At 31.4% G+C, this 16,163-nt stretch overlaps 2 protein-coding genes across 7 annotated transcripts; both read right to left on the bottom strand.

Annotated features, from left to right (window-relative positions):
• Positions 1 to 4,785: 4,785 nt before the first annotated feature.
• On the bottom strand, positions 4,786 to 7,480 carry LOC118055015 (pentatricopeptide repeat-containing protein At2g03880, mitochondrial). Its single transcript, XM_035066814.2, has 2 exons — positions 7,354 to 7,480; positions 4,786 to 7,010 (listed from the first exon to the last, which is right to left on the bottom strand). The coding sequence occupies exon 2, from the start codon at positions 6,956 to 6,958 to the stop codon at positions 5,798 to 5,800; it is 1,161 nt and encodes a 386-aa protein (XP_034922705.1). The 5' UTR covers positions 6,959 to 7,010; positions 7,354 to 7,480; the 3' UTR covers positions 4,786 to 5,797.
• Positions 7,481 to 9,866: 2,386 nt separating this feature from the next.
• On the bottom strand, positions 9,867 to 13,712 carry LOC118054934 (uncharacterized). 6 transcript variants are annotated; one of them, XR_012168530.1, is made up of 4 exons: positions 13,109 to 13,712; positions 12,187 to 12,518; positions 11,920 to 11,980; positions 9,867 to 10,218 (listed from the first exon to the last, which is right to left on the bottom strand). XR_012168530.1 is itself a non-coding variant. In XM_035066696.2 (2 exons), the coding sequence occupies exons 1-2, from the start codon at positions 13,641 to 13,643 to the stop codon at positions 12,439 to 12,441; spliced, it is 615 nt and encodes a 204-aa protein (XP_034922587.1). In that variant the 5' UTR covers positions 13,644 to 13,712; the 3' UTR covers positions 12,047 to 12,438. The 6 variants fall into 6 exon arrangements, 1 of the variants encoding a protein (XP_034922587.1); XR_012168528.1 differs by lacking the exon at positions 9,867 to 10,218 and adding an exon at positions 10,887 to 11,467 and having other exon boundaries at positions 11,587 to 11,980; XR_004688582.2 differs by lacking the exon at positions 9,867 to 10,218 and adding an exon at positions 10,887 to 11,778.
• Between the last annotated feature and the right edge of the window lie 2,451 nt (positions 13,713 to 16,163).

Below are 16,163 nucleotides of genomic sequence, written 5' to 3'. Positions count from 1 at the left end.
TTCATATATTGTCAAGCCCATTTCACCACCTAGACTAAGGGCGTGTTTGGTCAACCACAGTTTTCAAAATGTATGGCAAAATTTTGCATGCATCTCGTATAAAACTCTTTTGAAATATTGGTTACAAAAAGATTATAAAGTGTAACTTTTTTAAAATCATGAACTCAAAAATTACCATAAAAACTAGGTAAAGCTTATTTGAGAGTGTGGTTATGATTATTTTTTACTTGGAAATGCATTAAAATAATATTTTTTTTAATTTTTAAAAAATATTTTTTAAAACACTAAAATAAATAAAGCCTACGCTTGCACGAGGAATTTCTCTCTAGATAGCTCTTCAAAATGGTGAAATAAAAGGAAAAATATATTTGCTACAACAAACGTTTCAAACCAGTTACAAAACTAATCAACTAAACCAAGCTTAATTTGAGTAAGATTTAATTAAAATTGAAATATTTTTATCGAATATTAAAGTTAAGTCGAGCTATGATTGTTATTTTAGTTTAATGATATTATATTATGGAATGTGAAACATGATGCTGCACTTAATAAGATTACATTGCATTTATTAAGTACGGAGATTTTATGCTTTTGTCATGTGTAATTCAGCAAAGGCTTTTTGTATTTTATCTTGACCATTGCTAATTTGATTTCGATAATTGAGAAAGATGTAGCTGGGCTAATCGAACTGTGAATTATATATTAGAGGTTGTTAAACTGTCAACATAAGTTATGTATATATAAGACCTAAATTTTTTATCCAAACTCAAGTCCAAATCAACCCAAATCAAACTTAAATTCACCTAGATATACAAGAAAAAACTATTTCTCTCTCTTTTAATTCTAGTGGTTGTTGTGACCCTTCCCTCATGAAACCAATTATTTAAAGTTTTTTTTGTATTTGATATTACAGTAGCTATTGTGGTTGTGATTTTAAAAAAGTTGTTTTATAAAAAGTATTTTTAGCTGAGGTTGGTTTTGAAAAATATATGTTTAGTTAAAATTATGGTTGAAATTAAGGTTGAATACAAAATAATTTAATGTATTTGGTTAATAATGTTTTTAAAATTGAGGTTATAAAATAATTTAAATATATATATATATATATATATTGATGGTTTTTTAATTTAAATATTGTAGATTTGACTATTGATATTCATCATGAAATAAATAATACTTTATATAAAATATTTTTTATTATTTCATTAAACTATATACAACTCTATCACGTATGAAATACATCTGATAAGTACTACAGTTGTCTTGGTTTCTTAAGAGCACAATAACATCAGGTAAAATATAACCAGGAACAAAATTGGGATTGCGATCAAATTCTGCAAATGCTACGTTATCAAACGATCTCCGTCTAATTTATGTAGTCTCATTGAATAATGTTTAACACTAGTTTTTTGAATAAAACACAATTAAAAATAAAAAAAAAATTTATTTTATTTTACCGGGTCAGACCCAATTCAATACATTTTTAGCTTTTGACTGGACTCAATCCGGCCGGAACAATGAAGAATGTCTCCACTGTTCACGTGAACAGTGGAGCATGGCTACACTGTTTGTGCGATTTCTCCGCACAAGAAGTAGCAAATTTATGCTTTTGTAAACCTGCGGCAGAACTATAATTTAATAGTGGGTCCTACCAGAATAAATTGCTTTTTGTACTTAACCAAACAACAATAATTATGTCTGCGGGTGAGGTGAGTGAACCTCATCTGCAACCATAATATCAAACGATCACTTTTTATCTTAAAATTTTTGGGTTTAAGAAATGTAGAAGTAGCAAGTAAATGATTCTCTCTCATATTACTTTCTATTATAGTTTGTTTATGGAAGGATTAAAAAAAATGGGGTTTATAAAGATTTGAAGTTTATGTTGTTAAAATTGATTCATGATTATTTTGGATTTAAGGTTAAGTGATTGATTTTGGATATATTATTAGAAATAAGGATTTGTTAATTGATTTTTCATGGGTTAAGAAATTTGTTTAAACTTTGCTGAAAATTTTTGGAAAGAGTGGTCTTGAGGTTGAAGATGATAAAATTTTATTTTGATCTTTGATTTATAAAAATTACAGTTTAATTTCTAAAATTAAAAAAAAATTATAATTTAACTCTTGAAATGTATTTTGGAATTCTGAGTAGTATTCTTATGAGGTTAAAGATGACGAATCTCAATTTGAAAATTGATTTGTATAACTTTCAGTTTAGTCCTTCCATTTTATAGATTTACAGTTTAGTCCCTAAACTTTAAAAAAATTACAATTTGATTTCTAGAAAGTAAATTGAGATTCTGGACAGAATTAAAAATAAATTATAGATGAAATTTCATTATGGTTATGTATTTATAATATTTACAGTCTAGTCATTCAATTCTTGTAAAATCTCAAGTTTTTTATTCGTTTAAGATTCACCTTATAGTATACATTGTCTTGTATATAAAATATGAAACGAAGAATGAAATTTTAATTATCGGATGGTAAATATATAAATATCAAATTTGAATATTCTTTTGTTTGTCATTCATGTCTTAAATCTTATCATTAATTTTGAATTAAATATTTTATTAAATATAAAAATAAAACAATGAGTTAAGTTAATGCCATTTTTTTCATGCATTAAATCATGTTCATTTTTTTTTTACATATCCATTAAACATTTTAATTATTTAAATATAAAAAAATATAATAAACATGAGAGGATGAAAAATCCATAAATATTAATTGGATTAAAAAATAATTATTATTTTGATTTTCACTATTTCTTACAAGACCAATGATAATAGTTATCGATTATTTATTTTTTCTAAATTCTCACCATGTTGGTTCTTCTCTTTGAACTCCAATGTTCTATCTCGAACATCATCGTAGCTGGGCTAATCGAATTGTGAATTCCATACCAAAGATTGTTAATTTGTCGATAGTGGTAAATAAACTTTAAAACGTAAAAAATTATATTTAAAATATTAATTGCCTGTATTATCAGAGGTAAAGCTAGAAAATTTAGTTTGGAATGGACAAATCAGAGAAAAAGTTTAAAGGGGTCAAAATTTAAAATATTTTATTTTTAAAATTCAAAATCTAATTTATTAAAGAAGAGGGGATGGAAAAAAGGGTCTTGCCCTCGCCAGCCCCCTCTAATTTTGCCCCTGCCTTCTATATTTGATAAAGAGTCAAGGCAATATAGCTTTTATATCCAGCAAAGTCTTAAATTTTGAAAAAATAATTTTTATAAATTTATTAAAAAGTTCTGTTTTGTTTGTGAAAAAAAAATCAGGGATAGAAGAAAAATGTTTTCTAATTAATTTATGTTGATATTAAATTAATTTTTATAAAAAAATATACTCTTTTAAATTAATATATATGTATAGTTTAAAGACACACTTCTTTAAATTAATATATTTATAAAACTTAAAAAATAACTCTTCATTCAAATTAGTTGAATAATTTAACAAAAAGTGTTTTGCATAATCAATTAAGAATTAATTAATTAATTAATTATATATGTGTGTCTATTAATTCTAACTTTAAAAGCTTTAATTTTTTTTCGAATATGGGATAAAGTTGTCAAGGCCTGTTTGTTTCTGCGTTTCAAAAGTGTTTTTGAAAAAATTTGAAATTTTTTTTATTTTTTTATTAACTTTAAATTAATATGTTTTTTAGTGTTTTCAAATCATTTTGATATGCTGATGTCAAAAATAATTTTTAAAAAAATTAAAAAATATTATTAGCATGTATTTTGACACGAAAAACTATTTAAAAATCAACTGCAACTACACTGTCAAACAAGGTTTGATGGTTACACTCGAGAGTCAGGTTGCATTTCAGCTGCCAGCAAACATTGATCTCTTTTCTTATTTCAATCGACATAAATTTGTTCCCTGTATATTCTTTTATTTTCGTTACATTTTAAAGACGAAACCAAAATGCTATTTCCTTTTCTGGATCTCTTTCTTTCATATAGACAACATCAGTAATTAGCAGTTGACAGTGGGCAATATATAAATGCTGTCAGAGTGTGAGAATCGGGAAAGAAGCTCAAGATAGGAAATATTCAGCCCTAAAGTATCTGCTTCAGATAGTGAAACTATCTTTTCGAACACAACGACAAGTCCACCACCTTGGCTGAAATTAATTTACTTTTTGTTCCAAATACCGATCTTTTTAATGCAATGGTGTCATCTGATTGTATCTTCTTCACCTGCACCTTAATACTATGGAATTTTCTGTGGGTTTGCGGGCTTGAATTATGAATTTGTGCAATTCATTAGCGTGGAAAAATTTATTTTCATCACAAATAAGATGGACCTTGTACTTGATGATTGCCTGGGAAAAGTAAAGAAGTTCTAAGCCTATAATCCTTGCTTTTATGTTTGGGAATGTGATTGTTTTTATGCTTGGAAAAGTAGTGATAATTACTTTTTAAATAATTTTTTATACTGAAATACATGTTAATGATATTTTTTTATTTTTAAAAAATTATTTTTGAAATCACCACATTAAAATGATACAAAACATATTAAATTGTATTAAATTTTAATTAAAAATAAAATAAATTTTTTAAAAACACAGTTTTGTGGGAGATACTCGTGGATTTAATGGTTCTGATGATCAATGAAAAGAAAATTCACTTGTGAGGACTGAAACATCATCGTAATCGATATTACAGATTTAAATCGGTGTAAACTGTCTTCATTTCACTACAAAGACAGATTGAGGAGAAGTAAAGATGGGAAAGAAGCTAGGAAGAAGAAGAAAATGAGCTGGAGAAGAGAAGGGACGAGAGTCTGCTACTCTGCAACTTTTGTTAATTCATCACAAAATGTCTAACATGTAGAAAAATAACATATAATTAGTAAAGACCTAAAACCACCTACAATTGGACTCAAAGCACACTAAATAAAATTGTCCGATAAAATAACATAAACATAAACCAAGTCTAATAATAAACCCAAATAAAAATTCAATGGCTTGAGCTTGGACGTGCTCAACCTCCTAACCAATATCATGGGATGAGCTACTCTCTGTCATCTTTGTCTATACACTTGTAATATGTGATGTGGATCCGGTATCCCCACCACCCGGATAATATTGCAAACTTTAACTAATCTGGGAAGATGTAAATACTTTGAAGCAAGCAAATCAACTAAATTCTAGCTTATGCAGCATACAAAATATTAGCGAGGCAAGTAGAGATCAATGCTGCAAAAGCTTAAACAAGTAGCTCTAGCATCAAAATGTTGTACGAGTGACACATTCCCTGATCAAGCAGCGATCAGGTCATCCTTGCCATCACAGATTCCAGTGTCTTCTCTCCTGAGAACCGACCATTATCTCGGCAATAGCTTTCTTCTGTTACCCAAGAATTCAACAAGAGAACTTTGGAGCCAGGGCGGCGCTTCCTTAAAAACTTACCAGCTTGCAACCACTAGGACCCACATTTAAGATCATCTAGCTTGGAAAATGTTTTCCATGGCAGAAAAGAAGGGTCTAATCCTTGGTGGAAATAGTTAACATTAGAAGAATCTATGTAAACAGAACTGTTTGCTCAGGAATTCTCAGCAGGTGTCTCTGTCATTACATTCATCAGATAGCAGCACCTGGTTCATTCAGAAAGCTTTAAAGTATTGACAAGCCTTCTCCACGCAACCAAGACCATGACTCTTGTAGAGATTCTTGGTTTGTAAAGTATATGAAAGTTCATCCAAAGCGTAAGCCATAGTTACTGTTTATGCTTGATCAATGCTGATAAAAAACAAGGGAAGTAAACTTAACTGCTTGATCAAAGCTCATACGGAACTCCTAATTTCTGTCTTGGAAGGCTCGCGAGCTTTGTCCATATTCTGTAGCAACTCACGAGCTATTTCCAATTTGCCATACTTTCGAAATGCATGCTCAAAAGCATCACTTACGTACATGGGTGGGTAGAAACCTTTTTCAAGCATTGATCTCAGTTTATCATAAGCAGCCTCCAATTGACCTGCTTTACAATGCTTATGCAAGATTTGTGATTCCAACTTCCTTTCCAATTTATTGGACAAATCTATTCGCCCATGTTCTCTCAACAGTTTATCCACCAAAGTATACGCATGAAAATGTGGAATCCAACCTAACCCTAACATTTCCATCAATAAGTCATAAGCAACCTCCCAATTCCTAGCTTCGCCATAAGCATGAAATAATGCAGTATATGTTACACTATCCGGAAGGCATCTTTTCTTGCTCATTATCTGAAACACCCTCCGGGCATCATCCAATCTCCCCACTTTACATAGCATACAAATAAGAGAATTGTAAACTACCAACTTTGGCTTCAATTCAAGTGAAAGCATTCTTCCAAACAAATGACTAGCTTCCTCAACTAAGCGATATTCACATAAAGCCTTCATCACAATGGAGTAACCCTCAGCCACGCAATTTAGCTTTCTCTCCTCGACTACTTTTAGAATCTCAAAAGCCTCTGTCATCTTTCCCAGTCGACAAAGCTCTGTTATGAGCTGGATTATAACGAAAGTGCTAGGCAATAAACCAAGATCACAAACTGCCAAAAACACGCCAACAGCAGGACGTATAGCACCACTCTTTGGACCCACATTGGGAACTAAAATTGTATATGGTTTACGAGAACCATGTACCCTAACTTCGTTGACAGCCCCTTCTTTTGCACTCAACAAACACAACTCCCTCATAAGAAAATTCACTGCAGACCGTGTTGGCACCAATCCAGCCCTTCCCATTTCTTGAAAAAATTCAATGGCGGTCTCAAACCTACCAAATTTACACAAACCGACAAGAACATTACTGTACGAATATGTATCTGGCGATTCAATTCCTCGAAAGATACTAAGCGCAACATCAATTAGTTCCCCAGATGTGTCCTTCTTACAAAGCACATAAAGCATATTATTATACACAAAATTATCAGGTCTACAGTTGAACTTCGTCTCCATTTCTTGAAACAAACAAAGGGCTTCTCTAAACCTCCCTTGCCTGCCTAAGAACCTAATACAAATAGAAAATGCACGACATGTCACACGACCATTATGAAACAAAACTGTCATCAAGAAACACTTCATATCATCAAAAAGCTTCCTCCTTCCTAAGAAATCAACCATGTACTCAATCACACAATCATCAAACCTAAACCCCATTTGCATCCCAGCCCAAGAAAAGAATTCTAATGTCTTAACCCTCCCTAACTGCTTATAATTCATCAAGACTTGTAGCACAATATCAGAATTCAACATTTCTTTATAGTCCTCCAACAAAGACTCAATCTTTACCGGTTCTTTAACACTATTAGAAAGTAAAGAGCATATTGAAGCAACAGGAGAGGAAGTAATACTTATAGTCAGTGAAGTTTCTTGTGGGTTAAGTGTAGCAAGTGAAGTTGGTCTCCTGGTGGTGGTTTTTGGGTTTGAAATATTGGGATTTGAGTTTGATGAAAATAACGAAGGTTTTGATGATTTTTTGAAGAGATTTGAAAGGAGAGGAAGGGTTCCATGTTGTCTGGCTCTAGAACAAAACATCAGATGATTTGATTCTGGCCAAGGTTTTGAAAAAGCAAAAGATTTTGCTTCTTGTTGTACTTTTAGTGCTGATATAGGCTTTGATTGTGTTTCAGTAAAACTGGTTGGGCTGGGCTAAGAATTTGGTTGATCCTTTCATATATAAAAAACTGTAAACCTATGCCCAAAAAAACCAGCTCTGGCGTGTGGACCTTCTAGCTTTGCCCGAATTCCTGTGCCTAGCTTTATTTTTTTATTTTTCACCCAAAACAAATAAAAAATATTCTAAATATCTTAATAAACTTATTCATGATAAAAATAAAAACAGCTTTAAAAAAATAAAATCAGCTCAAATTCAAAAAAAATCAAATGATCATACCTGCTTCCTCGGATGAGTAGAAAAAAAAAAAACTAGGTAAAACTTTTCTCATTAAATAAAACTCCTTGATATAAATTTTAACTATTTTGACAGTTAAAATCATTATCAACAATAATTTTATTTTTCTTCATAGAAATTTAACAGCCCTCTCTTTTTTTTCTCTAACAGAAAATAAGAGTGAAAAAAAAAGATAATGAATTTTAGTATCATGATTGAATTTTGAAAAAAATAAAGAGACTAATCACCTATAAACCGGAAAATATAAAGAACCAAAATAAAATTTATGCATAAAACTCAAAGACACCAATTAGTTTACCTATTTTTTCACTTTGTTTCTTTATCTTTCAATTCAATCATTTCTTGAAAAAAAAAAAACATGCAATTATGTGCTAATTTAGACTTAAAATGGCTCTATTATGCAAAAAAATAATCTAAGAATTAAATTAAAATTTTAAAAAATAATCACTACTACAATTCATTGTAATTTGTGAAAAGAATGAACAGTGATTTAAGCAAAAAAAAATGCCAAGAGAATTAATTTCTGTCAATTAATAATACATGATAGATACTTTTTAAAATTGTATATCCTAATAATATTTATTCATATTCACTTATTTCTCATCCCAGCAAGTAAAGTTAACCGTATGCCTGGTTTCGTGCATCTTTATATCCGGGCAGGATACCAAATTGCCCAAGTTTCGGGTTATTTTATTAAATTAAACTGAACCGAACCGAAACGAAACCAATTGAATTTAATAAATATGCTAAAGATAAATGAAGGCGTGAGAAGCAAGCTATTGATGTTTTCTTGAAAAAGATATTTGAAACGAGAGAAATGTTTCATCTTGTTTAGTTCCATAACCAGACATGGTCTGGAATGATTTGATTGTGAAAAGTTCTGGAATGCAAAGGTGGTCTCGTATTATGTTGACACGCTTTGAATAATAACGATAATTCTTCTATTGTGCCATTAGTGCGTTGTTCCATATTTTCTTCCATTTTTTTCTAGACAATGTTTTCATTTATTTGTTTCTCATAAATATTTTACAAAAAAATTAGTTAAAATAAAATATTTTATATTCAAAATTTTGGTTTATTTATTAAAAAATATTTAAAACTCATTATAATTATATAAAAATATTTTACGAGTAATGATTTTCTTACAATATCATCCAACTATTTTAATCATCATCTTTTCTACCGTTTTCTATTACATCATTGTCCTTATAATCTAACCACTATTACTTATTACCAAATACGGAAGCTAGAAAATAAAATTAAAAAAGGTTAAAATTTCAATTATTTTACTATTTAAATTAAAACTATAAATATTATTAGAGGAGGAGTTGGAAAAAAAAAAATTGTAAGGGCAACGGCCCTACCAACTCCATTATCTCCACCATTAACTACCACCTCCTGTTACTATAACCATCACGTAACCACCATCACCACTATTTCTTCTATTCCACTAAAACAACGACCAACTCTTTCAGTATCTCTTATTAAATTATTAAAAATATTTTACAAAAATTATTTGTATTTAAAAATATATTTTACATAAAGAAAACAAGGAATACTTTGTTACAGTTTTTGTATTGAGAATTTTTCATTTGCGGCTGTTTTTATTTGGATTTAATGAGAGATGGTACAAATGAAAAGATTATGAAAGAAGCTCTTGTTATTCAATTAGAAAATATTTTCTCTATAAAAATATATTTTTATATAAGGAGATATGATTTTACCGATTGAGTCACCCGAGGGGACACCTTCTTTCTCCCTCACATTGCTCCATTTTCCTTTTATGATTTTTCTTCTATTCTGCCATATTAAAGGCCCTACAAGAAAATATAAAATCTCCTCACTTTGTTTCATGTAGTTCCTTCTCTCGACAAGCATGGGAGTAAAGTTTGATGCTGCCAAAATTTAACTTTACGTTGTATAATATGAGTCTATTTGCTAGCTAAATCGATCAAAGACAACTTCTGCAGGCTATTATTTGGTATAATAATTGTCTAAACCATGACAGATGACACTTAACTTCTGACTTTACATGTTGTCTGCCAGAGTTATTAATGAAAACAAATTTAATTAAAATTTTATTACAAGTGGATATGCCAAATCCCTTTTTGTAATGCTAAATTAATCAATCAGTTAATGATTTTGTAAATCACTATCACATCTATGAGATTTCCTTAGACATCTAGCCTTCTGTGGCAATCGTCACCATTCGTCTCCGAGGTCATTCTCCAGCTTGTTCTCACTGTTTTTGATAAGTCTCGGGGTGCTTATCTTCGTGGCTGATTTGAAGGGTCAGCTTCCTCCCCTTCAAGAAAGTTAAAAACACAAGCAATCAATCAATCAGTAAGAGGGAAGCAGTTGCTTGTTTATCTTTGATAAGTACTTTAAATCTTATGATAAGAACATGAACAAGTTGGGGGGAGATTACGTCTTGATTCATAAACAATTCTCACAAGATTTCATGAAAATGGAACACCACATGTGGGGCGATGCAGCCGGCTTGCTTCCAAAATCAGGAACCTTTTGTAGCTAGTGAACAGCAGAATTTAATTCTAACTTGACTTGAATTGTTCTCTAGTGAATTATCTGAGTATTCAAATTTTTTACCGTGGGGTTAGAAAATAATATAAATCATATCCTGAGATCTCATTTAACAGTTTAAATTATTGGATTAAGATGGTTTTTAATATGGTATCAGAGCTTTAATGATCAAGCGGTCACAAGTTTAAATTTCACTATCTCTATTTATTTGATAAAGATTAAACACAAGGTAATATGGACTTATGTAAATTTTAAGTTTAAAAAACTTTTATTTCAAAAATATATTAAAAAAATAATATAAATTATATCATAAAACTTCACCTAATAACTGAGAAGAAGGTACTTTCACATATAACGGTAAAGGAAACTCATCATTACTGGTTCATCTTTTTTGACTGTTGCACAGAGGGTCTTCAAGAGTACCGTGCTCCATTTATTTTTGCAGGGTATAGTTGGAGCTAGCCATAGCTCTCAAAGCTAGTTTCTTTAGGGTTAGAGAGGCCATCCATATTCAAAGAGGAGCATTAATGGGAAACATTTTTCATGAAAATCGTTCTTGCTTGAGGCAGATGATTCCCTTGGGGAACACGGCTATGCAGAAGGCGTCAATCATGGAAGAAGAATAATTTCCTAACACGAAACCAATTGTCAAGAAAGAAAACCTGCATCCAATTTAATACATTACAGGAAGACAATCGAGAAACTTCCTAAAGTCGAGAATCTCTTGCATTCTAGTGCTTTTAATCTGTTACTTGTCCAAATTGACAACGTAAACAAATATTTCCAGCCATTCCCTTTTGGATAAAATTCCCAGCTATAGAAAGGTCTAACCCTGCAGTTGTCAACACTGCTGTTGATATGTAGAGGCCCTTTGCAGCGGCCACACAGACCACTGCTCACCTTCATAGAGCAGTTTTAACTACCAGCCTGTACACGGCGAAGAAGTGCTGTCGCGGCTGCTTTGTGTGGTGGCTAAGTTAGTTTTCTTCACAGAACAAGTGAACATCATCACCCTAAACCAACCATTGTAAGATATCAAACAAATTGTCTTGCTTAACTGCAAGTGCACAGAAAGACAAGTACCTTATGGATAAAAATCATAGCATTCTATAACATGTATCGAAACCCCAACCTTTGGTTTGCAAGTCAAAGCTTAATTTTTACATCAAAAGAAAGAAATGGTACAAGCATCCACATGTTTGAGCTTTAATCATAAGAAACTGTGTTAGCAAATAGCAATAGGGTTCAGCATTGTTCCTCTTCACTTCTTTACCCCCCCTTCTTACTTGCCTCCTCCACCACCAGCCAATATGGGGAAGCTAATCTATCCATGGGATGGATGAACACAAGTTAGTTGTCAGCGGTAAGCAAGCGATGTCAGCATTAGTACACTACAGCAACCATTCATGGATCAACAAAGCAGAAACTAGGGTAACCATAGACTCAACCCAGTTAGATTAGTTACCTCAGCAATCGCAGAGGTCTGGAAGTATTTGGTGAAGGCCCTAGGGAATAGGCTCTCACTACTGCATAAAAACCAACAACTCATGTTGGAACTAATTATAACCACATCAAACACAAACTACTGCCAATTTTGAACAAATGGAGAATGAATAGCTTTATTCATATGACAATTTTATTTTCAACATTCTCAATACAATAATCACAGAAATGTGTCTTAGTCGCCGCCGAATCATGTCAGACTCCTATGGGTATGCGGTTAATCTCAAACCTGAAACATTTCTCTTCATCTACTTCAAAGCCAGCCCGTCATTGCATATGCTCTGGCCGGTCCATTCCATCTAAGGAAAATGCAGGAGCTTTAATTCTTCCAAATAGTTGCGCACTGGAATGGATCAGTGAGGCAAAAGCACTAGATGTAGGTCCGGGCTATTGATTGCCCACTGCCACGGATAATGAGCATCCGATCTTCCCAAAGAGATGAACCTTCAACTGTTTGAACCTTTTGATTTCAAAATGCCCTTCAGCTGCATAATCTAACAGTGCATGCCACAGTCTGTGCCCAAAATTTGAGTCTTGCTTTAACATCTTCAGGATGGTCACCTGTATGGGTTAAATAAGGAAGCATAAAGATTAAAATCAAATGACTAATCGATAGAATCAAATTCAGGGTATCGCCAAATCAATTTGACAAACAACAAATCAGACCATTGTACATGGTTTCTGGCCCTCAAACATCTTTACAGGTTATTCTGTGTACAGTACATATACTCAGTTTTGTACATGTACTAAGAGCAGGCAAAAGCTAGATGTATGACAAGCAGGGTCTCTTGGATGAGGTCACTGCCAAGCAGATCATGGATCTTCAAATTGGCAGCATAAACCAAAAGTAGAAAAAGAAAGAAAGAAGGGAAGATCAAAACGATCACATCAGAAACAGATTCAAAGACTACAGCAATGCAGGAAATAGTTCCTTCTCAATGAGTCCATTTCATCATTTTATACATGAATTACAAATCTAACACATTCAATAATTAGAACTACAAACATAAATGAAAAAAGGAGCTCAAATCTTAAATCAAAGTAACCACTTGAACCATCAAGAATTTGAGCTTTCAAGCATCCAAAAACCAGATCAAACAAGAAAAATCTAAATTTAAACCAACCATAAACCAAAAGAACCATCAACTCACCAGGACTAGAGATCTTCCAGTTAGCAATGGGACTAGAACTTGCAGCCTCGGCCTCGGCCTCAGCAGGAGAAGAACTCTCAGGAGGCTTCTGATGCTCGTCAAGAAACTTCTGGCTCATTGAGTAACAAAGTTCAAGAGCTGGCAAAGTATTGCAAAGTTCAGGGATCTCGTCATAACTAAAACCAAACCCAAGATCCAAGCACCCTTTTAACTCATCAAGATCATCATCTGTCAAACTCTTTGTCCTCTTCAACTCATCTTCGCTGTTACTAATACCTTCCACATACCCTTCTAACAGCACTTGACTCTTCTTTCTCTGGATCTTTCGAAGAGAACCCTTGTTGAAGTTTTTGGTGAAGGTGTTGTTTTGGTTCATGTTTTGCCACACCTGCTCAGTCTCTTGACACAAAAGATCATAATCATTGCAATTATCATCATCAAGAAAATCTAGGCTATGGGTTTGATCATTTTCTTGAACATTTCCTAGGTTTCTCGTAGAAACCCAAGATTCTTGTTCACAAGGGATGCTACCCATGTTTTTTTTTTTTTTAAAGGGTTTCTCACTTCCTTTCTCTCACTCTCTCAGAGGTGCCTGGAAGAGAGGGAGAGATGCTGCTTATAAAGCTGTGAACTCAATATGAGATTAGTCGATCATATTTATTTCATCCTTAAGTTATTCATATATTTTATTACGGTCCCTCTACTTTTTAATTCTTCAAATTAATATATTTCACAACCTTTAAAAATGCAGTCTCTGGTCCACTGCTATTATTCATGTTTTTTTTATTTTCTTATCACAGCATCTATCTTGAATTGATGAAACAATAAAATTGTAAAATCAATAGTTAATACAATTAAAAAAAATGGATAAATTAATAGTCTCAATAGATAATATTTTTATTTAATCCTAATTTAAATTTAAAATTTAAATAATATACTGATTAACTAATAAGTTTTTATGATTTCAAAAATATTAATTTGTAAAAGTTTAATTGCATTTAAACTTTATAAATTGAATCCCATTCATCATTATCATTTCCACAAAACACGTATTTAATAAAGAATCCAATCTATGACATGAAATGCTCTGCTTTGTATATTTCAACAGTGTTTGGAAATGCAGTTAAAATTATATTTTTTAAAAAATAATTTTTATATTTTTATATCATTTTGATATATTAATATTAAAAATTACTTTTAAAGAAATATTTTAAATTACAATCATTCCCATTCTTTTAAATGCCTCTTCGACTAAAGTGGTTATAAAGACTACATGCATCATAAGAATTGTGGACTGAGGGATGAATTTGATAAGGAAAAGTACTAGAGGGATCATATTAAAATATCTGAATCATATATAAAATTTTCAAAAATAAAGTGATGGAATATATGGTCAAATGGGTACTTGGATTTGGTATGATGTCATGATGAGTGATGGGTGTACATGCATGTGTGTATGCACATGCATTTCTGTGGATATGTATTCATGGTGGTATTGAGGTCGCAAAAGAGACAGCTTGCGATAGGTAATGGTGGGTGATGTGAGAGGTAGCAGAAGAGGACACGTGGTGATTGAAATGAGGTGGAGGCGGGGTCCATAGAAAGGTGGGCTCTACCATGTGTATTATGTAATTTGATGGTGTTATTGTTTCTTTTTTCTTTTCTTTTTTTGTTTGGAAGTAAAAATGTAAAAGCAGGAGACGATGGGCGTGTGAACGGAAGCAGCTTTTTGGATGTGTTCAGGCACAGTGGGAAGTTGCTTTCCCATGCCTTGAAAGCTGGAATTTAAAACTTCTGATTTTCAAAGAAAAAGCAAGACACTCTTAATTAATTAATTATCAAATCATTACTTTTAAATAACGAACACGACAATACATAGCAGGGTATCAATGCATATTTTCATGTCTTTTATATTTTATAAAGTAATAAATTATTTTAAATTTATTGTAAAAACATATTTATTTTACATATTTGTTTTTATCTTTTCAACAAAATATGTTTGTATCTCTTCAATATCTATTTCGTCTATCCTTGAATCAGATTTATTCACTTTAAAATATTTATTTTATATTTTTGTTTCTGTTTTTTTAACAGAATATTTTCCTGTCTCTTTAATATGTATATTTTTTAATCCTTAAATCGAATTTATTAATTTTAAAATTATCATAAAGATATATTTATTTTATGTTTTTATTTTTTCAATAGAACATGTTTATGTTATTTTTTATAGTACAATACTAACCAAATGTAATTTAACGAATATTATTAATTGATTTTAAACTTAAACAATATTCATGATTAATGTGTAAGTACTAGATAACACTACAATTAAGAATAATTCATGGAATACTTAGTGTTGATTTGAATCTAGGTATAAGTACATAGTTTTGATATTCTTGTTTTAAAGAGTGTTTATATAACGATTAATTTTTAAAATATTTTTTTATTTAAAAATATAATTTTTAAAAAAATAATTTTGATAGTGTAAAATTGAGAAGCATTGGACGTAGCATAGTGGCTAGCTTTGCAAGTGGAGGGCATGATTTGAAAACCAGGGACAAGATCTTCAGTCGTATCTTTGTCAAGCATGCACTTAGCCATGATAGCTCTTCTCCAAGCTCGAGATGTATATAAACGAGGCAGAGGACCCGTGCCTTTTAATTTGAAAATAAATAAAGAGGTTCACTGCATTAGTCGCTCCTCCTATTTATGGGTATAATTAACCTTCTTTTTCACTACTTTTTATCATATGGATCACATTAGAAAGTCATGTCAAGCTGACTTTTGCAGCCGAAAGCCTCGACTCCATGGAGTGCCATCTTCCCCAGCTTTCGAGCCGTTTGCTTTGGATTTCAAAATTATTAATTTTTTTATTAAAAATAAACTTTATAATATTTTTCAACAAACCTTCACCTTGACTTATTTGCTAGTATGATTATGATTGCTTTTTAAATAACGTTTCATGCTAAAATATATATCAATAATATTTTTTTATTTTTTAAAAATTAGTTTTAACATCAACATATTAAAATAATTTAAAAACACTAAAAACGTA

This window comes from Populus alba, chromosome 17 (assembly GCF_005239225.2).
Source record: "Populus alba chromosome 17, ASM523922v2, whole genome shotgun sequence".
Classification (NCBI taxonomy): domain Eukaryota; kingdom Viridiplantae; phylum Streptophyta; class Magnoliopsida; order Malpighiales; family Salicaceae; genus Populus; species Populus alba.
This window is presented reverse-complemented; position numbering and strand designations above follow the sequence as displayed.

Bases quoted from the DNA above. Each gene is read 5' to 3' on its own strand.
- LOC118055015 (XM_035066814.2), bottom strand. From the start codon at position 6,958: ATGGAGACGAAGTTCAACTGTAGACCTGATAATTTTGTGTATAATAAT.
- LOC118054934 (XM_035066696.2), bottom strand. From the start codon at position 13,643: ATGGGTAGCATCCCTTGTGAACAAGAATCTTGGGTTTCTACGAGAAAC. The intron at 12,519-13,108 runs GTGAGTTGATGG...TAACCCATACAG, and splicing joins CTGGAAGATCTCTAGTCCTG to GTGACCATCCTGAAGATGTT.